The sequence below is a fragment of the Ostrinia furnacalis genome, unplaced genomic scaffold (genome assembly GCF_004193835.3).
Source record: "Ostrinia furnacalis isolate ACB-3 unplaced genomic scaffold, ASM419383v2 OfSCF0570, whole genome shotgun sequence".
In the NCBI taxonomy this organism is placed as follows: domain Eukaryota; kingdom Metazoa; phylum Arthropoda; class Insecta; order Lepidoptera; family Crambidae; genus Ostrinia; species Ostrinia furnacalis.
In genome coordinates, this window is record NW_021130809.1 from 81,330 (window position 1) to 104,497 (window position 23,168).

General features: G+C 40.3%; 1 protein-coding gene and 1 non-coding gene across 3 annotated transcripts; one reads left to right on the forward strand and one right to left on the reverse strand.

Annotated features, from left to right (window-relative positions):
- Nucleotides 1–289: 289 nt before the first annotated feature.
- Nucleotides 290–22,856, reverse strand: LOC114366186 (uncharacterized). Of its 2 annotated transcripts, none has more exons than XM_028322968.1 (17): nt 22,730–22,856; nt 22,155–22,235; nt 21,839–21,956; nt 21,463–21,539; nt 20,725–20,891; nt 20,552–20,621; nt 19,396–19,531; nt 18,582–18,682; nt 17,615–17,725; nt 16,101–16,226; nt 11,953–12,029; nt 11,075–11,260; nt 8,830–8,896; nt 8,671–8,714; nt 8,375–8,559; nt 2,684–2,900; nt 290–2,117 (listed from the first exon to the last, which is right to left on the reverse strand). In XM_028322968.1, the coding sequence occupies exons 1-17, from the start codon at nt 22,755–22,757 to the stop codon at nt 1,995–1,997; spliced, it is 1,914 nt and encodes a 637-aa protein (XP_028178769.1). In that variant the 5' UTR covers nt 22,758–22,856; the 3' UTR covers nt 290–1,994. The 2 variants fall into 2 exon arrangements, with proteins under 2 accessions (XP_028178769.1, XP_028178768.1); XM_028322967.1 differs by having other exon boundaries at nt 309–2,117; nt 2,684–2,903.
- TRNAS-AGA (transfer RNA serine (anticodon AGA)) lies at nt 6,023–6,104 on the forward strand. The gene has a single exon. It is a non-coding gene; the product is annotated as a tRNA-Ser (tRNA).
- Nucleotides 22,857–23,168: the final 312 nt, after the last annotated feature.

Here is a 23,168-nt window from a genome sequence, read left to right on the forward strand (position 1 = left end):
CCTTTTATTGTTGATGTTTAAACTTTATGTAAATAATAAAATCTGATACTTATTTTATTCGATGTTAATTAATAACAATTAATTGTAATATAATGTGTCTAATGAATCATTTTAAAACTCATACAGATTTAGGAAAATAGCAAATCTACCTACGTATAGATTAAATATAATGTGCATGCATGTCATAAAACATCGTAACAACGTTCGTAAATAATCAGTAGCACCTATTCCTAGCTTTGCGCGATTAGAAAAATTAGAATCATTTTTCAATATAAATGAAATATCGACATAATGTAGAAAAACTTTATTTAAGAACATCATGCAACAAACGACGCTTATCAAAATTTTTTTTAGACGTAATAACTGCACATGCATATGACAAAAATCGCACATTTTTTCGACAAAAATAAGTGACGGCAAATCGGACATTTTACAGAAAAAAACAAACAGGTTCTTTATACATAGCGATTAATAACCTACGGGAAAGAAGTCTACAATCATGCTAGACTACGTTTCCTTACCAAAGCTAAGTAAGTAAAACAGTACATATAAAAATATGGCGACGCTAGCGCTGGAAACCGCGACTCGGACCAGTGTGTGTACCAGATTACATTCACACATTACGATCACAGATTTTTGTCGATGCTACCATTTTAACGAGACAATGTTCCCACAAGGCTCACAGTTAACGACATCCTTTTAATCACATAAAAGCAACCTTAAAGTATGAGGTAACAACACCTTTTGGCTCTCCTTCAGCTTTTAATCTTTTTGTAATCGGACATTTTGGAAGACCGGTTTTATTTACTAAGTACCAAGAATATAAATTTTCTGTTGTTTGTTCGACAGATACGCTTACAGCGAATGGAATGGAAAGACACTGTTCGAAATGTAATTTTGAGAACGACTTTTACTCAAGTTGGATCAGATAAACGTCTAAAGAGATATTAGTAAAAAGGTAAAAGAATTCAAATTCTCTTTTCAGGGCACTTGTAGACGTCTCTATACATATAACTTGCCCTACCACCAGTTCGGAACAACATTACTACTGGGGCTGAGAATGGTGGAAGAATCTCAGTCACCTTTGTCAGTCTTTGTAAAATTCATGCACTCTTGTCATTTAAATTTTGTAAGTAATTTAGAGTAAGCAGCGAACTATTCGCCTTTGGGAACAAAACCTCACTCAGGAGATACAATAATTTAAAATCATCATAAGTGGTGAGAGGGGACACAATGCTCTCATATATTTTTAGCAATCGCAATCGCTTCTCTCACCTATTGATATATAACTTCGCAGTTCTTCAAAATTAATTTCATGTCAAAAGGAAGTATAAAATAAATGTGATTTGTTGATGGCCGGATTGTGCCGGAGCACACAGCCTAAAGACAACAGGCTACCTCAACACAGTCAAGGCATTGAGGATTCGCGGTAAAAATTTAGTCTTTTTGACCCATGACTACCTCTAGCCCCAAACCAGCGGGATCAATTTGACCATGCAAAGATACAACAACGATTCCATCTTAACAATTGCGTAGAAACATCATGATCATGTTTAAAATTCAAAATACACAAACTCCTGAATTTTCAGTATTAAAATATTGTTTCAATTCTGTCTGCCACTGACTCGAGAAAATAATAGATAACTGTCTATTCCATTTCAGTATGTCCCTTCTAAAGGGCTTGTACGCACTGACCTCCTTTGACACAGCGCTGGACTAGCTTTCAAAGCGAGCTCGGTCAACATGATCGGCATCGTAGCTCGAGGCGCCGGGATATCGCAAACAGCTAGTGAGGTTTCAATTGACCCGTGAATTCCGTCCTGTCATTTAAGAATGTGTGCGGGCCTTGACACGTTCCAAATAAAGAACAGTGACTACGAACCGGTGTGTGCTGCTTTGGTTTTGCATTGTGTCCAACGTCTTGCAGTATGGTCAGCGGTCACATACGCGAATAGTCGAGTTGTGGGGTTTCGTCGAGTCAGTAAGGGCTGGGGCTACTGCGGGGGGTCGCCGAGGTTCAGCTTAAACGTGGAGTGGCGGTAGGTCTCGTCGGCCGTAGACGCGGACGCGCGCAGCGTCGACTGGTCCACTTCGTTGGATCGGTACTCCTGCACCACCTAGAGATGTTTACCTACATTAATATTTCGCACATTTTCCCGATCAAGTCACCAACTGAGGGCTATCGTTTTAGCGCTCACCAGTTAGCGCCACTGTAGAGTAAGGTCCTGTCACTTGCTAGTAGCGAAGACAGTGGCACCAACTGGTGAGCGCTAAAGTGGTAGGAGGACTATCGCATTTGCGCTCATCAAGATGGCGCCACTGTAGAGTAAGGTCCTGTCAATCGCCAGGGGTGCCAACTGTTAAGTATAAAAACGATAGCCCTCATTCCATCATAAGACAAAGGATTCATGATATTGTAAGAAGTCGTTGCATAAATAGGTACGTAACGAAAAAGTTTGAGAATTCCCTTCACTTTACTTGAAGTACCTATATCTAAAAAAAGCAAGTTGGACCAAATTGTGACTGACAGTTTCACGGTCAGTCAGGGTGTAACACCTTTATCTACCCCATGAGATTTCTTAGTATCCCCAATACCCCAAGCACAATGTTAGTAAAAGCACAGAAGCACCTACTCTCACTGGCATAAACAGCTGTCATTTTACTACATAAAATCATAACTCACCCTACGTATGTGTTCTTCCCGAGCCGCGAGCTCCTTCGACAGCTCCTCCTTCCTCCGCTCGAGCTCCGGCTCGTAGTTGCCCTCCTTGATGCACTTCTCAATCTGCTCGTACTCGCGGTACAGGCTGGCGTACTCGGCCAGGCTCTGCTTGGCCTCCTGGCTGCCGGCGCGGCCCTTGGAGGTGGCCCCGTCCTGGTCCTCGCGGTGGGTTTGTAAGCTGCTTAAAACATTAAACGGATTTTGAGAATAGGGTATTTTTTATGGGATTTTGGGATCCAAATGTTAACGATATTGTTTTTCAATTTCATTTAAGATTTTGTGTCGCATTTTTTGTTCACCCGCACAACAAAATTAAACCTCTACAGGATGTCAGGTAAATTGATATCTTCATTTTTATTATTTAAATTTTCATACAACTCGGATTTTATAAAAAATATTTTGTATGAAAATTAAAAAAAATGATATCAAATTTCTGACTTCACCATACCATTTATATGCCCATGTTAACATGGGCTAGTGTCGGCTCATATACCCATTTACCTAACACCCTGTATAAACAACAGGCTCAGGTAAGCAGTCCGTCCAAATGGCATCAATTTTGATGTTAAGAGCGTTGTAGCAAAAATTTGGCGTTCGAATTTTAGGTTTTTATTGCTTGACGTCGCGTAGTGAGTGCGCAAACTGCATTTATCTGTACAATTTCAACGCTGCGTCGACTAAACGATCTTAATCCGTAGTTGTATTGTACCTAAGACAGTACATCATACATAATAATAAAGAAATAATGTATAATTTACCTATTTGATTTTTTCTCAGTTCAGACTTTTAGCAAAATCAAGTTACGTAATTAATGTATTTTTTACACTAGTAAATCCCGCGACAAGTTTTTAATCTTTAAATTGATTAAAGTAATAAGTTGATGGGTTTGAAAGAATTTATGTTTTATTTTATTCTTTTTACAGCATCAAAAGCTTGTTTATGAAAAATATTTACTATTTAAATTTTACTTTTGACTTTTTAGTTTTTATGATGCGGGATGGAAAAATTAAAATGTATTCTGATTTTGTGACGTTTCCGCACATAAAATTAAATATGGATAGGTTAAATAAATAGAATGAATTGTATGAAAACGAGCGTGCCATTTTTTAAACGTTATCTATAATATCTGTGTCCATCAAAGAGCTCATTCATAACTAAACATCGTAAGCGCCATTCACATTATTATCTAAAAGTTAATAATAAATATTTAGTTTTTGTAAATCTAAACAAGTCAGGAAATCAAAGAGGTAAATACTGATATTATTGTGATTTTATATAATTTATTATCATAAACCACGGTCGTATAATGCTAAAAAATCAGAGGTAACTTTAAGATTTTTATCCATAGAGCAAAATTTATCTAATCGTTTTTTAAACAGTTATCCCATTAGGTACACATCGCACCCTTAATAATGAATGGGCACAACTCCAAAATTCCGTTTTTTGGGAAAAGCCAAAAAACCAATCGGCTGATCGCGGTTTTTTACATAATTGGCTCTAAAATCTTTATTTTATCAGCTACAACTTTCAAATTAAGCATACTTCATCACTGGTATCTGTTATATAATTTGGCATAAGACATTTTTGAAAATATTGATTATGAGTATTTAAAAAAATTGTTTAAAAAAATATTTCAAAGTTAGGCCTTTATTTTACTATTTCTGTTGTTGTGATTTTGGGTATTACTTGTACTTGTGCCCATCTAATCCTTAGTCTGAATTGTTTTATATGGCATATTCCCTAATATTGCTCTCTAATATTTAAAAATAAGTGTATTATTCGATTTTTATATTGATTTACGCCCAATAACATTGGGGACAGTTATTGTGCGGTATAGTAGCTTATAGCCAATGGGGATGTTGCCTGGGTCAAAAAGCAAGAGTTTTAATTAGTCCGTCAGTTAACTTATCAAAAAATACTCTACACGTATTTTTCACTTTTTCAAAGTAATGAAAATTTAAAGAGATAAAGCACCCCAAAGTTCATAAGAAGAGGCCCGTGACGTCAACGCTTGCTTAAAAATGCCGCACGTTGTGACGTCGTGCGCAACTTCAACGCACCATAACTATGTAATTATTTGTTAGATTGACAAATAAAAATAAATGCATTTTAATGAATTAAACATCAAAATTTTCTCAATACACTTTCTTCTTCAGGGTATGCTTATTCTAATGAATACATTCTATCTTCTTACTTAGAAATAAATTTGTTGTAATATTAGTTCAAAGTTGTGCCTTCGCGAGTTACGTGGAAATCGGGCTTTCGAAATTCGCTGTTTTCGTAGGCAAAAATCCAATTTGAACGAGATTTTGTCAATAGACATTCCGTAAAAACGTATGATAATTACGATGATATAAGTCAAAAGAAGCTATAACAATAAATTATATGACTAAAATCATTTCGAAATCTGCCAAATTCTCGATTTCTGCATGAAAAATGTGACAACGCTCTTAAATTCTAATCATTTTTATCGCTATAATTTTTTTAATTAAGCCTACAAATGAATCGAGACACAATAGATATAAGTTGTCACTACCATTTAGGGTTCCACAAGTTAATTAAATGGCTGGCGCTAATGTGCTAATGTTTGGCATTAAAAATTCATTTTTATACAATTCATAATTAAAATCGAGATTTAATTAAAACTTATTTTTTAGGTATACAAAACATCTACATAAATATAAACAGAAAACAGATGTTCATGTCTACAAATATTTGAATTGTGCGGGTATCGAACCCGCGACCTCTGGCGTAATAACAGAGTTCTCAACCGATGCGCCAAAATTGTGGTACAACAGACTGGCAGTACCTACATACGCTATAGTTTAACATTATGGGATTTTATGCCACATTAATTTAGTTTTTTTTTTGCAAAAATTACGGATTATATGGTACTAGACTAGAACCCATGAGCTTTCACTTGCCAGATAATAATATGACTGTTCTAAACAGCAGCAAATTGCTATAAAAATAAGTTAATAGGAAAGCTTTTCCTTATTAATGTTATTAGTTAATTTATTTATTTAAACAAATTACAATTTTCAATAAAGATATTACAAAAATACGAAAGCAAGGTAGGTAGGTCAGTACAGTATCCAAAATTCTTCAACTTTCAAGGTAGACTGTAAAATAGGTACACCACGGACATATACATTTAAAAATAATTATTTTCTGTCATTAACGAAATCATACTATTGCCAAAATATCTTATTATTTCTTATTATTAGACCCTGAAAACACGATTTATAATACTATGTTATGGATTTATATAAACCAAAAATTTCGTCCATAATACATGTGGCAGTCGTGGCCGAGTGGTTAAGGCGTCTGACTAGAAATCAGATTCCCTCTGGGAGCGTAGGTTCGAGTCCTACCGACTGCGAAGTGGTTACGTTTTTATTTTTGTCAATATTTAATGTAATATTTTGTTTCCTTTTTAAAAATTGATTTTTGTTAAATTCAACGAAACATGCCTTTTACGTGCTTTCACGTTTTCTTTGACTAAAAGGCTCAGGACTTTTCGTTTATTCAATTACTTAACTACATAATAATTTACAAATTTATTATAAAGAAACAATATGCCTAAATTATTTACAAAAAATAAGCCACTCAAAAATGATGTCTGTTATTTTATTAAGCAAACAGAATGTTATGAAGGAATATTAGTTATTTATTATGTATTTTTTAATGAAAGCGCGTTATTTATAAATCAATTAAAATACTAAATAAATCAGTGATAACTAAATATCCCAAAAAATAGGCGCACTAAAAAGTAAAAAAAAAATTCAATTTAGGTACAGTTCATCGAGTTGGAAAGTGATAGCACGGTACTGATAGGTTGACCAACCTTCTTAAAAAGTAGTCTATGTTTTTTAGTTTCATTATGTTTAGATGTGACTTGAAAAAAGACCTCACTTTGAGCTCACCTCTACTGACACAATCATGGTACCCCAACAATATTGGTATTATTTGAAAGCCCAATAAATATCCTTAAAGAAAAACACATTTAATTTCTAAACGATTAACATAAACGCGATATACAATAAATGTGACTTGAAAAAAGACCTCACTTTGGGCTCACCTCTGGGATCTATGAGGGTTTTCGCGAATGAAAGATCCGCTAGATGGCGGGACGTGGATGTGATGTGGGGTCTGCCTGCTACGTGATTGGTGGATTTTGACATATCTGTCAATGTCATGTCAAAAATAACCAATCATGCAGCATTTGCAGCATGCAGCTGGCGGATTTTTCTTTCGCGAAAACCCTCATTAGACCAATTTTTATGGTTATAAAACCAAATAATGATCTCACGTGTCCTCTTTAACAGATGGATAGCGATTAATCCCAACTTAACAGTTTTGTAGCCATAAAAGTTGGCTCAAGCGTAACTACCTATTTTTTGAAGAAGTGACTCTGGATTCTTCTACAGACACATTTTTGGGGTAAAAACCTTTCCTTTATTGAAATGAAGTTTAGAACTAGGCTTTTAAATGGTGCCAATATTGGTGGGAAGTGGGGATGCATACGTTTGAAAGTGCTTGTCGCGGGAGGGTCGATTTTTGTGATGACCAGTGTAGTTAAGTAGCTGCCATTATTTCGCAACAAAGTCATGCTACCGGTATCAATTGAATACATGGCGGTGTAGAAGTAGGTAGTGTGGGCATGGTGGGTACCGGCAGACCGGCTGCCGCAGCATGAGTGTAAAAGTAGTAAGTAAGGGTGTTTTGTTAGCTGTTCCATGTCGGATTTAGGTACAAAACTAAAGCCTTGATCACACGTACCGAGTAAACGGGCGAGACAGTGCTCTCAGCCGAGTACTCGGTGTGTATGAACATTACGCCGAGTGCTCGGCGGAGTGCTCGAGTATGTGACTCGCTCACATTTTACTTACTGTCTCGCCCGTTAACTCGGTACGTGTGATCAAGGCTTTACGCCGGTATCTATTCACAATGAGGTCTCGATTTGCTGCTTCACTTAAGCAAGCATCGTTTGTGAATAAGGGCGTTAAATGTGTTGAAGTAACTAATACGGGCCTTTTTAAGTAGTGAGCTTCTATTACCTATTCTACGTCGGACTTGAACGTGAAGTTAGCCGTTCTGTGTCGTACTTGTACGTCAAATTAGCCGTTCTTCGTCGGAATTACTTGTACGAAGACGTGTAGATATAATGCGAAGACACACAAAGATTAAAAGTAGTACGGGCCGGGCCTATGTCAGTAGTAAAGTGCTGTGTCATTAGTCGTTCTGTGTCAGACTTGTACGTGACATTAGACGTTTTGTGTCATACTTGTACGTCAAATTAGCCGTTTTTCATCGGACTTACTTGTACATAGACGTGTAGAAATAATGCGGGCGGCTGATGGCTCGCAGTACAGATAGGTAGGTATACAGGCTCAGCAGCCGGCTGTACGACATGTTGTACCGGTAGGACGGCAGCCGCAGTACAAAATTGTAGAAGTAGCGTTCGCTTGTTTTTAGCGGTTCCGTGTCGCATTTAGGTACAAGACACAAAGATGGAAAAGTAGTACGGGCCGAGCCTATGTCAGTAGTGAAGTGCTATGTCATTAGTCGTTCTGTGTCAGACTTGCACGTGACATTATCCGTACTGTGTCGTACTTGTACGTCAAATTAGCCATTCTTCGTCGGACTTACTTGTACATAGACGTGTAGAAGTAGTGCGGGCGGCTGATGGCTCGCAAGAAGCGCGGCACCATGCCGTCTCCCTCGCGGTACAGGCTCAGCAGCCGGCTGTACGACATGTATCGGTATGACGGCAGCCGCAGCATGCGCCGGCCCAGCTTGATCACGTTTATTTCGCGGTTGTCCAGGGACGGTTGCTGGTAGAAAACACACCTTTTTTTATACAAAAGCCAGTACAGACTTAAATAAATCCTACAAAACAAAAACATAGATCCTACGATAAGAAATTGAAAAGTTACAGCACTTACCATTACTGCACTTCTCGTCCCGTACGTTGGAACATGACCCAGGCCTATAAAACAACATAATTTGATTAGATTAATGACACTAGAATTGTTGGTCCACACATAAATTTTTAAAATGCTGCATAAAAGGATCCTGAGAAAAGAAAAGACAGACAAGCTTACCCATATGATGCGCAATAGTCAACGGTATTCCTGATAAAGGTTGTTGTATCTTCACTCCATTCAGAACCTGATCAAGAATAATATTGATTAGGTGCAACACATTGCAATGTTCAAATTTTAATGTGTGCAGTATGCTTAAGTAGTGCGAGTTTGCATCGTTAGCGAGTGCGTCAAAAAATCCATGAAGATATTATAAAGTAGTTCTTGAAAGTATCCGCTAGGGATACCGTACACTGTAGGTACTTATAATTATTATAATATTTAATGTATTTTTTTTACGCAGTCGCTTAACCCTTAATTCGACGACGTGCGATATACTTCCCATTGAACGAAAATAAATCTCCGTTAAAAAAATGACCGTATATCTTGAACTCAAGGTATTTATTTGTTCCTGAACTATCTAACTATGCTGTCAAAAATCAGCAAGGCACCAATATCGATGAGACGCGAGCAATCTCCAATAATATGACGGAGAGGAAGGGCCCGCTGTGCGGGCTCTCGGTAAATTGCATTTTATTCATTATTTTACGGCTTAATACTCTTGTAATATTATTAAAAACTATAGATAGGATACCTGCGAAGCTACTTACAATGTATTTACTGTCATACAGAGTTTTGTTTTCGTTTTACGACACCTATAACTTGCATGTCCAGTATACTTCCCGTCGTCGAATTACTAGTAAATTAACTGCTAAATACTATGTCCAGTATTCTTCCCGTTGCCAAATTGTTAGAAAATTAACTTTTGTGGGTTTTGATAATAATATTTTAGGTATCCACACATAAAATGTTTTCTGCCTCACTATGTACCGTTTTTCAGAGTATCAACTCTAAAAAACAAGCCTTAGTAGCATTGGTGCCGCCTAACACTACTTCTTTTCATATAGATACTGGTTTTTATGAGAAAATTGTTCTTCTCACCCTGCTTTTCCATCAGTTCTTGCATAGAGCACATGAATATAGACAGCTAAATCTTTAACTTTGTCTTACTCGAGGGAATAATGCCAGAGGCATGGACCAGAAGCGTTGTGGTACCCTTATTCAAGAAAGGGGATAACACCTTACTGAAGAATTATAGTCCCATCACGCTTCCGAGCCATATCTACAAGTTTTTATGCGAGGGTTATTACATGCCGGTGTCCGAGAAGTCTTTGTAACCATAAACCACATCCATACACTGCGGCAGGGTTATACAGAAGACCAAAGAGTATTACTTGCCATAACGCTTGGCGTACGTGGACTATGAGGAGGCTTTCGATTTGATTGAAGCTTGAGCAGTGCTGTAGTCTTTCCAGAGAGCTTCCGTATTGACCCTTGGTGCTGAAGTGCTTGCACAAAACGCCACCTTGATGGCGGTCCAAGTGCAGGAGAAGAAATCAGCAACAGGTCCAAGTGTGTTCCCAGTAATCACATAATGATACCTATTGAATGGTTACTTCTCACAATAAGCCCTCTCTATATCACAGCATGACATGGAGAGGGCTGTGCTTGGTGTTTCTGTGCGACATCTAATGAGAAAATCCTTAAAAGAACTAAAATCACTGATATAACATTATGGATTAGCATGCTGAAGTGGCAATGGGCAGGGCGCACATCACGCAGAACTGATGGCTGATGGCTACAGCAAGGTTCTAGTATGGAGGCAACGTGCCGACAACCGCTGCGTGGGAGGTCCACTCACAAGGTGGACAGATGAACCCATAAAGGTAGCAGGAAGGCGCAGGATACAAAGTGACTATCAAATTGGCCGGTTGTTGCCCACTTTAAGCCCACTTGCCAACCTGATAATCATTGGGGGAGGACAATGTTCATTAGTGGACGTCATAAAGCTGAAATTATGATGATGATAATTAATATTTTATTACGGAACCACTTGTTTCTTTTTTCTGTCTCTTCGACAACGGGAAGTATACTGGACATGGTTGGAGAGCGTCACTTTCTTATGAACTTGGCAACGTCCAGTATACTGGACATAGGTTTTTCAGGAAACTGAAATAGGTAGATTTTTTTGGGTATTTTTTCTGGGGTCCTAGACAAGCTAAGAAACGAAATCAGTAACTGTTTTATAAATTTAACTAAAAAAAATTCCGTCGAATGAAGGGTTAACTAGCTTGATGACTTTGATGTAAACTCGCATGAAGCCTAATACTGGGGGCTTAGTGCGTGGTAACATAAAACGTCTACCGTAACCAAGTCGTTAATCTAGTGGAAGTAGTCCTAGTGGTAGGAAGTCAAATCAATTAACCTGTTGAATGTTGAGGCCGATGTTGTGCGACGGCGCCGTGCTCTTGCTGACCACGAAGGGAATGTTGGCGGTGTTGGCGTTTTCGTAGTAGTACCGAACACCGGCCTGCTTCATCTGCGACGCCACTGTGGGCAGCTCGTAGCGCCGGCTGCGGTACTTGACGCGCCGCGGCAGACGGTGGCTCTCCTGCAGGAACAACTTAGCGCCTAAGCTGAACATTGCTGCATGCACATCTCGATTGACACATCAAACCAGGGTGCAATTTAAGGCTACCGACAACGCCACTCTTGTAGCGGAGTTTTGGGCTGACACTGTGTAGGTTTGTTGTCGACACGACAAGAAGAAGTGTATAAGAAGAACGGTCATCTGTGACCCAGGCCCGACAGAAACGAGACATACCTCAGTTTTTTGTCATATCTTAATTAGTTAAATTATATATTTTTTATATTCGAAATCTATGTATAACACCAAAATATTACCCTATGTTTTTGGTCAGGCGTAGGAGATACTGCTGTATCTCCAGATCACCTAGATACATTCCATAGCAGCTGTAATAGACATTTAGGTATATACATTTACCGATTTTGGTGATAAATAGGCATTTTGTATTAGTTTTTGTATAACGCCTGACCAAAAACAAAGGGTAATATTTTGGTGTTATACATAGATTTCTGATATAAAAATATATAATTTAACTAATTAAGACATGACAAAAACGACGTTTCTGTCGGGTCTGGGTTTTTTTTGTATGGGGCGTGACCGTTCTTCTTTAAGGGGGAAATTCTTACCTGGCTGGTCGTATTTAAGTTAAAATACAGTCAAGATCTAAATGAATCCATACTCAAGAGTTGCAAGTATTAGGAAATACAAAACAATACCTTTTTTGGTTCCGTAGGAATGGAATCACGTAACGGACCAGTCTTTTGATCTTCACTCCTTGGGGTTTCCCGTACCGCTGTGTGGTAAAAAATAAGCTTTTTATGGCAAATTTTCTTTCATCACTTAAATTCATGAAATATTTTTAGTTTTAGAAGCAGTTTTAATCTGATCGCTGAAAAAGTACATGTTTCTCCGAATCTTTTGTCTGCACATTTATTTGCATTTGATTAGAATACAATTACGTCCATATGTATCCAGGCAACATAAAGTATGAAGAGCTAGTTCAGGCATAACAGTAGCATTTTGTGGTAGCACCCTCTAGCAGAATCCTTGTGCACTACGTTGTCAACTCGTTTAATTTTCACTAGCACACTCACACTGAGAAATATTTGACATTTACTACGTAAAATGTGAACTCTACAGCCTTGTTATTAAGATTGAAATACAAAAGCTCGGTAAGCTATCGATCTGTAAAGAATTCACGCACCCTTCGTCTTACATTGACCAATCAGGAGACACCTAACACGTGACTGCCACGTGGTTTGGACACAACTGCGCTTGTGCAGACAGCCACAGGTTGAAAATGCCTAAAAAGTACCAGGACCGCATGAAATATTAGAAGCTCTTATATTGATTTAGCACCATCTGGCTGATAGCGTCCAAAATTCGTGATGGAGTGTACACGACTAAAAACAGGTCCGTGTAGCTTGTGAATGTCAACGCACAACGAATGACATCAAAGTTTACAAGTCATCGATTAGATGGTGCTAGCTAAACCAGCGAAGAGTTCCTTGTATTTCATGCGTTCCTGGTATATTTTGGTCATTTACCGCCACCTGTGGCAGGCTGCACATGCGCAATTGGGCAGAGTTAGGTCCTGTGACTGTCCATTGATGTATTTAATATGGACCGGGCATATCTTTAAAATAACCGTGCTCAGTGCACATGTTACAGGAAATGTATGAATTCTAGGAATTGTATACTATTCCTAGGAAATGTATACAATTCCGAAGCTATTTAGGAAATGTATAAAATATTGCTTCAGAGATTTTTTAATACGCACATATCCTAGGACATGTATACTTTTCCTAGGAATTTTATAGAATTCCAATATTGTATTAGGAAATGTATAAAACTAAGCGACACAAGCGCGGTCGTGTGATCGGGTGCCCCTCAGTACGTCTAAAATTTCATTTAGCCAAACCACATTGGCCGATAGTTACTTTTAACTCACAACTATTATTGTTTAGCCTGAAAGTTGTTTTCACACTATTATACTTTGACTGAAAAAATATTTGCCTATTGGCATACCTTTCTTTCGGCATCACGCATATTACGCTGAAGTATTGGAAAACCCTAATTTTAACATCTCTTTTATTAAACTGTTATTGGCATGAAGGTTTTAGTACTCCTGTAGCTGGATAACAAAGTCTCGGTTAGGTTAGGTTAGACTTGCGACCGTACACATACACAGCGGCCGCGGCGCGGTAGCGCCATTTAAGTTTCGGAGAAAAAAAAGAAATCTTAATTACATTTCCGATTGCTGTTTAGGAAATGTGTAAATTTCCTAGGAAATGTGTCTAATGTAATTTACATCACACATTTCCGGGTGATTTTAGGACTTATACACAAATCCTAGGAATTGTATACAATGACGGATTTCATACATTTCCTGTAACACATACACATACTATTAAATTGAAAATCGAAGACCATGAAGGCGTTGAAGATTACGAGCGCTCTGGACGCACCAGCCAGCACCTCAACAATCGATGAAAACGTGAAAAACTAGAAGGAAATGGTTAAAGATGACATTAAACGTATAAAGCTAAGGCTCTCAAACAACTTCTCAAAGATCGACTTTGAGTATTGGAAGAAGCGCTAGCACACGTGCCGTGCATGAATAGGGACTATTATAAAGGCGACATTATTAATGTAGATGAATAAATAAATACTTTTCTCAAAATACGAAAATTACAGACTGTGTACCTACATAGGTATTTGTATAAGCAACTTTCTTATCAATAGGGCCTCCAATATTTAGTACCTCCATGGTCCTACCACTCGCGCGGCGCCAGCTGGTGAACGCACAACATACAATCTGCCGTGGGATTGTGATAGGTATTTTATATTGTAACTGCAAATTACATTGCTGCTCCCGAGACTTGCTTCGACAGAGCCTACCAGATGACTGAAGCTAAAATAATCTTAATTAAAAAATACCTAAGACTGAAGAACTGTAAATGGAAATTGAAGCATTGCTTTTTTAATATAATCTCTTAGGAAAAAGCCGCAATCGGTAAACATATTTTGGATTGCCTTAAAAATACGAGTAGGAAATAGGAATCAATAAGCTTAAAACTGCTCCGCTAATAGGGCGTAATAAAAATCGTAAAAATCGTGCATTGGTCAATGGTCATTCATTCTAATGTTAAAGTAGGCATTCGTTCTGCAGTGGCATAATACATCGCACTCAATCGTGCACATAGCCAACAAAGTGCAACTGGCAAGCTATCGATCGGTACGATGCACAAGGGTGCCCGCACAGTGGGTGTCCACGAACGATCAAAGATTCAAAAACATGTTTATTTCTCTTTTTATAGACGACATGTGTCGTCTGTAGCTGTACCTACCTAAATTGATTTTTTTTAAATATTGCATTTTGTTCCATATAATAATTATGACGGTTTCTTAATCACATCTGCGGTTTTTCAACCGCTGATTTGACCACAACAGTGCGGTCGTGGGCCCGGAGACTTTGCTTACGAGCCTGGTCGACGACATGCATCCTTCTGCGAGGAAGTCATCTCATAGAAGGAGGCAGCGGGAGCAGGAGAAAGATCCCCTCGCCCCCGCGTTTTGCGGGCGGAGAAGGTGGAAGAGAAGGCGGTCTTCTCGTGCCCTGGATGGCGGCCAGCAGGCCAGGGCACCCTTGACTATTATGTAGTATGTGCCCTTGGAATCTCAGTCGTCGAAATCCCACATCCCACCCTGCTCATCAGCAGTGGTGAAAGTGCGCATAGCTTTCCTCTGCGTCAAAAAAATCCACCATGTTTAAAGGCGACCATGCATCCCGTACAAATGGAACGAAGCCCTGACTACAACTACTCGATTGGGCAAGGAATCCTTTTAAGATCAACGAAACATTCCTAACCTTCAACGCCGATGAGGTGCTGGCCGAATAAAAGCTTTTGCAAGTAGACCACCAACCGGCTTCACAACAATCTTCTTACGTCGGATAAGAAAAAGTTCAGAGGGCTCTGCTGTGGTAGGGCTTTATGAAAAGTTATCCAAGAAGAAACGTTATCACATAATAGGTAAAGATAATTCATTCTATGACGTAAAATCTACCAAAATGTAACTAGTCCACAACATTTTCTGGTTTTCCCACTGTACAGGCGTCCCGATATCAAAATACATGTTCCCCTCTGCCCCTCGCTGCCCAATCAGGAAACGGCTAACAGCAGACACGTGGCTACCATGTGGTTTGCACATAAATGCGCATGTGCAATTCGGCATCGGTGGTGGATATGCCCAAAAAAGTACCAGGGCCGCATGAAATGTGAGGAGTTGTTTCGTCGAATCATTCAGCACCCTCTAGGTGATAGTCAGTAAAGTTCATTATGTGGTTGGTCCTTTAATTAGCGTGTAAAAGCACGAGCACAGAGCATGCTTTCGTTGAATCAGCTAGTACCAAGCTGATGGTCAGTAAACTAGATGTCATTAGTTTGTTCAGAGCACAGCATCTTTTGGAATTTACAGAACAGACTACGGGAAATTCAGATTGGATGCAGTGCGTACTTAATCTTTTATTCAAAAAATACTCTTATAAGATAACATTTCTTAATATCATAAAATTCATAATCACTAAGGTCTGGTTAATGTTTCCGCACAAGTCGGCAAGTGAAATAAATGCAGTATTATCTACAGATACGAGTTCGTTATTGTACTTAGGAAACAGCCTCGTACCTACGTAGCAAGAGAAAATGTTCTTCCTATAAGCGGGCGGGGAATTATCGCTATCGATTTTTCGTTAAATGCGTGACCTTAAGAGCGATAGTAAGTTCAAAATTGATCTTTTCAGACCTTATGACGAGGCAATAAAGTTCAAATTATGCCATGGTGTCTTAGAAAGGTGAATTCAAACCTGTCCTCTTCATCTTCTTATCCACCGGCGAGGTTTGGTTGCGCGCCTGCGGCGGCGGACTCGACCTGTTGAGCGCCTTGTTGAACAGCTCCACCACGGGCCGCTCCTCTCCGTGAGACGTCGGCGCTGTAAATATTAATCTTTTTACTCAAGATATAAAGCTCAAAATACAGTGAACAATATGCGGGCAGGTTACTTCCACCAAAGCTGAGTGCGAAAATGTGCGGAGACTTCTCTTTTTAAGAGGTCGGTCTCTTCATCCCCTCTCTGCACTATCCCATCCCAACATCTTTTCTCACCTCTGCTCAACCTTTTGCATTGAAGCTGAACGGACACGAGCTATAGAACATTTTTGTCTCCGTGAACGACATCGCAACGTGTCACTGCATATGTCGTCGGCCGATCGTTGAAATGGCCACATCATGATGTGCCTGGGCAGTGCCCAGTGGGCACAACGTGAAACGCCGACACTTCATGATTTGGCCGGCCATACTGCGATGTGCCCAGTATAAATATCGCTTCCACGTTCGGCCTGATCATCACTTACCATCAGGTGAGATACAAGCCAAGACCTCGTTGATGATAAAAAATATCGGACGGATGGACGAGAACAACGTATTACATCGTTATCGTGGTTCCGTGAATGTCAGGGTACGATATTCGTGTTTGTGCGTAAATCAGGGTACCTACTCATCTAGCCGTGTAGCATGTATTAACGTATAGCATGTAATGTATCAAGTGAGTACATAGGCACAAGCCCGTTGCGATTTGCTCGCGCGTGGTTCGCAGGGAGATCGCAGCGACCCGCCGAGTAGCGGTATCATTGCGAGCACAAAGGCGGCTTTAGGAGCTCGCAGCCAGATACGCGATGACCGTGGACGAGCCGTACCTACTCACTTGAAGGTTGGTTACGTTACATGCTACGTTACGTGCTACATGGCAGATGAGTACCCTACCCATTAAGGGCTTTAAGGTTGAAGTTGGCTATACCACAGAATAATAATAAGTACTACGTACAGAAGTTTTATTTCGCGAAGGTATTTAAAAAAATGTATGCTCAATGTCATTAACAATATGGTGTAATTTAGCCTGTCTCAAGAGTCAAGCACCATTTTGTTGACAAACGTCAGTGATCGGCACTGCACCGAAGCTATAGGGCCGACTTCGGTAAAATGATGTGATGTGAGGTGCCAAACTGCGGAAAATGGCGCAGGAAATACATGGTTTGGCATGAATTATCATGAATAATATTAACTACTTATTTACCTCTCAGTGTCTTGAGGCAACTTAAAAAAGTACATTCTGTGTTTTTATTATTTAGGCAGTTAAATACTGCACAGTATTTAGTACACCATTTTCTTTATTTTCTTCCATCATACACAAGAATACGCGTGCGTGAGTCAATGTTCGCTCGTATGTGAGGCCTTGTCGAATAGTATCCTGTAGGTGGGCCATCGTGCGTGTATTGTTTTCGATGTAAACTCGCGGAGATGAACAGGCCTGGCTATACTCACAAGTCTGCTGGGGCGGGCGCGCGGCGGGCGGGCGGCGGCGGGCCGGCGGCGAGCCCACCCGCCACCGCTCCTGGGCCTGCGGCTCTTCGCGCGCCTCCGAGCGCTTCGGAGCTGACCATCAACAAATATCAACTTTATTCTCAACCATCCAGGGATCAGTTTTGGAAATACTTATTCATCATCAGGTCATTTATGCCCGTTTTCACCATCAATCCCTAATTTTTAAGTGACCCCTATGGTAACAAATAACAGGAATTTTGTTGTCATAGTCTTCTTCTCAGTCGGTACACTCTTGTCAGAGTGGTCGTGGTCATCATTTTGAATCACGATTCAGAGTGATGTTCCACGTAATACGGCGCCATTCCTCGCGGACTGCAGCTTTCCGGGTACTTTCGCTAACCGAGCACTTAGTTGCGGCCTTGATCTGGTCCGTCCATCTCATTGGTGATCTACCACGTGGTCTGGTGCCCTCAACTTTTCCCTGCACTACGAGACGCTCTATGGAGTCATTACTGCGCCGAGATACATGGCCGAAGAAGGTTATAATGCGTGACTGAACCGTGGTTGATAGGCGCTGTCTGATGCCGAGTTCTTTTAATATGGAGTTATTGGTACGAAATTGGTTGTCATAGTGGTCACTTAAAAATTAGGTATTATTGGTGAAAACGGGCATTAGTCTCTCGTGCAGGGGAACCATCTTCTCTAATTACCAGATTGTAATGGAGAATTTGACCCACACTCCCACGCTAGATAGATGGCATGGGGATGCCTGATGTTCACATATTTATCCTTAGCCATTTGGTTTCAACTAAGTAACACATGGGAATCTCTACAGCCTCCTGAACCCGCTTGGCTAACATGGGCAATATGGACCAAATCCTCTATTTGCCTCTTGTTCCTGCAGTGGAGACTCATGATGAGATAAAAGACCTAATGATGATGATAATATGATGGTTTTCATACGTACTCTCCTTAGGTGGCGTTTCCTTGGGGACATGCCTGCGACGGGCACCCTGAGGCGGCTTTACGACATGTCTTGCTTCAACCACCTTATTCGGCATCGCCGCGCTGTAAGTACCAGAGACCAACGATTAGAGTGTGATCGAAGATACATAATTTTACCATGATCATAACATACTGTCAGGTCTTCAGCCTGAATTAAGCACCGCTACCGCTGCAACTCCTGTGTAGTCAGTATCTTCAGATCCTGAGCTGAAGCTTGACCCTCAACAAAAATCCAACCAATAGGCGAACTTCACCCCAGTTTAAAGTTAAACTGGCATTGGACCCGTAGCGCAAACATGAAGGAGATCGAAGATAAGGATCGAGTGAGTGACGGGCACTCGTTTCAACCAAGACGTACACTATGTAAGTAGGTGTAGGCCTCTCCCACAAGGCAAGGATTTCCACAAATAACGGCCCAGCGCTGCCCAGATGCTTTCCGCGACCTTCACCTCTACCAGTATGTCGGTCCAGACCTTTCCGCGCCAACACACGTTTTGTACACGGATATTTCTCAATTTAATCCATAGCACGAGTCCCGACCTAGCACTTTGTGGTCATAACATACCACAAAGTGCTAGACATCCAAACTAAACCCCAAGGACGAGGAAGACCCCGAATAGTAAATAAGGACCTTAAAGTGGCCCAAGTCAACATCGGTGAGCAGTAAGACGACTCAGGACCGAGCCGGAGGGTTGACCCCAAATAAAATGGGAATGGGCTAGGCAAACAAGAAGAAGCCAAAGCACGCGTGATGCTAGAATTTTTCTAAAACTTACTAGTCGTTGCGATGGTCGAAGACGTCGTTGTCCGAGAAGTCGGCCAGGTCGTCGTCGCCGCACGCCACTTCCAGCGGCCCGTCGCTGCTGAACTGCACGCCCTGCCCGCACACGCCTACGTCACACGACGTCATGGCTGCAACACAAATGGCGCCGAATGACGATAGCGTCAAATAACGCCACTCAACATCAAATAAATCGCACCTTCCGACGAGAACTTTAAAGATTTTCTTCTTACACAATCATGGTGCCCCAACAATATTGGTGTTATTTGAAAGCCCAATAAATATCCTTAAAGAAAAATACATTGAATTACTTAATAAATGATTAACTACCATAAAATGTACCAATGTGTAACCCTCTGCCCCATCTAGGGGACATAGGACCATAAGTCAAGTAAGTCACCATAAAATGTGACCTGAAAAATGACCTCACTTTGGGCTCACCTCTGGGATCAATTAGACCAATTTTTATGGTTATAAAACCATATAATGATCACACGTGTCCTCTTTAACAGATGGATAGCGATTAAACCCAACTTAACAGTTTTATAGCCATAAAAGTTGGCTCAAGCGTAAGTCGTAACTACCTATTTTTTGAAGAAGTGACTCTGGATCCTTCTAAAGACACATTTTTGGGGTAAAATCTTTTCCTTGAAATGAAGTTTAGAACGAGGCTTTTAAATGGTGCCAAATATTGGTGGGAAGTGGGGATGCATAGGTACGTTTGAAAATACTTGTCGCGGGAGGTGCGATTTATTTATGTCGAGTGTAAATATATTTCGAAACATTACAGTGCTCATCAAGTCCCAAACTAAAAGTACCGGTTATCGTTTTAGTTACGGTTAAAGTTAGGTGGTGTAACCCAGCCTTGGACGAATTCGTCCAAGAACCCAGCCTAAGCAATTCTTGACATAAGGTTAGCTATGAACAAACGACTGCAGCGTCACACTAGACAATTTTTTTTAAATTGCCTTTTTAAACTGAAATAACTACTAAGCCACCATATTTTATTTAGCCGTACCGTCGTCTGTATGTAGATACTATACAATACAACGAATAAACGTACCTTGACCTACATACATAAATTAAATAGGTTTTCTTTTGTAAATACGGAAACATGACTTCATGGAAGTTGAGCTGAAAACGTAACTTACCATCTCCATCGGCGCGCGCGCGGCGACGAATCCTCGGGGCCGCGTGCATGAGTTCGGCGTTCTGCCTGGACTGCAAGAGCAAAGATGTTTTTGATAAACTCGACATCCAATTTAAAAAAAAAATTAATTAATATCTAATAGAATTCCCCGGCCGGTCTGAGGTGGAGACTTACCCTCGGCTGTTCCAACGGCCTGTACATCTGGTTGTACCCGCGCACCTGTCCGATCATGCGGTGCTGCTCCACCGTGGCGGGGTCGAGGTACCCTCGCGCCGGGTTGGGCGGCACCTCCAGCCGCCGCAGCCGCGCTGCCTGCTGCGACACCTCTGTAATCAGAAGGACTGCCGCGGTCTAAGATAACTCTGTTAAGCTTCGGCCAAACCGTCTGCAGCTCGCGTCGGCGATGGCGATGGCGATCACTGCGCGTAGATCGCCGCGACAGAACGCGTTGATGTGAACTCATCGCTACAAATTCATACACGACATCTGATCGCCATCGCGCACTCAGGCTGCACGCCTTGCTTTGGCCGAACCTTTAGACTTCAGCATCGTATCAGCTACAAAACGTCTACTCTGCACAAAGGCCTCCCCAAAGATTTACACAACGACCGGTGCTCCATTCAGGCTCCTCCCTCAACTTTCACTAAGTATATCGTCCGTCGACCCACCGAGAGGGAGGCCTACATGTCTTCTGGTCACTTTTTTCCCCAATGACCACCAGTTCTACGAGCCATGTGCCCGCGTGGAATATCCAAATCCAAAAAATGTGACGGTAACAATGCATTTCAGCTTAGCTGGATGGAGGAGTATCGGTATCGGTTACGTTACGCTGTAGACAACTCGATTTTTTTCAAGTTTTATAGATAAATGAAGCGAATTTAATTTTATTTATCAATAGATGTAAGTGCTTACTTTTCTTGGGCTGTGTCCGCACGGTTATAAGCGGCATGTTCTCGTTGATTGCCGGCGGATCCGCCATTCGCGTCGTGCTGAGGGGACGACAATTGTTTATTAACGAGTTCCTTTTCAAACTGCACATTTTTATCTACCTATATCTTAATCGATAAAGTAGCTACTTAGCTTTGAGACCTAGGTGATCGAAATCGTCGGTTTTCTAACTGAATAACTGATCACCTAGTTACTTTATTAAATCTATCCAAGCGATGAACTAAGTTGTGATAAGCCTACTAAAACAGCGAAAACAGCTTTGAATTCGTACAAAATTAAATGACACTAACAAGCTAAAACTGTGATTCTCGCATCTGTAAAAAATTCAAAACAAACCAACCTTCTTTTTTTTAGTTTTCTTTTTCTTTTCAACACTTTTACTAAATCGATTTTCTCTTGTAAATCATCGCATCGTGCTTCTGCGATGGTAAACTGGTCATCCACTTCTGGTATAGAGGCTAAAATGTGATAGGTACGTGTTATTTTGAACGTAGATTTAGATAATACGTGGGTGAGTTTTTCCTAGGATGCGGATTGCCTAAAACCGTGCGTCTCCGACACACACATGTTTGAAATAATAAAATCCGCATGCAGACCACACGTGTGTCAAAATACGCAACACGGGAAAAAGGCACTAAATGAAAAAAAAATTGTACCCCTTATATCGAGTTTCCTCTCGGAGCGTGTTCCTTCAAGCACGACTCCGGCTAAGCTGCTGGAGCTTTTATGACGCTTATCTGAAACGAGTGTCACGGTTAGAAAAGCTTTGGAGCCTGTAACGAGTAATAGATAACTCAAGTTTTAGAAGTTTGTGACCCCATGTTTTTAATATGTTTTGCCTACTATTCTGCCAATAAATCTCCCTTCTTTTACTAAAAGATAAAAAAGAAGACAACACTCAATGCAGACCCACATAGGACTTTTCGAAAGTGTAATCCTCATCACTTCATCCAAGAGGAAACTGTCCTAGGCATTGAGTGCAATATAGGTAACTTCCATGAGGAAACCAGTATGTAACAACCGACAGGTCAAAATTGTCGCCATTTTGACACATGACGCAAAGCTTTTTGCCTCTGCAGGCATCATCAGTTTACAAAATATTGTTGTTCATAAGTTTCGTCAGACAAATAATAGAAAATTCGCTACGAATAACTTCATGTTAGGTACCTGATAATCATAATAGTAAGTATGGGATCTAGTGAGGCTAAGTACGACATGTCAACGGACTGACCTTTAGATAACTTTAAACCGTCGCCCATATTAACTTGAAATTTTCATACCACACGATTTGTGAGCTCGTGTTAATTTTAAAATAAACTGACAACTAATTAATAAATATAAAAAGGGTGATAACAGTAAAAGCACTAAAAAATCATTACGTCAAAGTTGTCAAAATAATACCAAGCTGAACAAGATAGCATCGGCATTTACTTCAAAATCTATAAGCTATGAGATTCATTTTTAAATGGACTACTAAAGAGGTTGGTAGGTTACTTTGAGTTCTTGATATCATGCGCGTCTCTATATTTATACAGGGTGCGCTTAGCGCAAAGCTGGTCAGAGTTCATAGTTCACGTATCTCTTTAACTCCAAAAAAGTTTTAACGTACCTATTGTATTATTTTATGCGATATTGTGAATCTTATTAGTAATGAAAGCTTTGCAACACAA

Bases quoted from the DNA above. Each gene is read 5' to 3' on its own strand.
- LOC114366186 (XM_028322967.1), bottom strand. From the start codon at position 22,757: ATGGGCGACGGTTTAAAGTTATCTAAAG. The intron at 20,622-20,724 runs GTAAGTCTCCAC...TTGCTCTTGCAG, and splicing joins GGCCGTTGGAACAGCCGAGG to TCCAGGCAGAACGCCGAACT. The intron at 2,118-2,683 runs GTGAGTTATGAT...AAACATCTCTAG, and splicing joins GGGAAGAACACATACGTAGG to GTGGTGCAGGAGTACCGATC.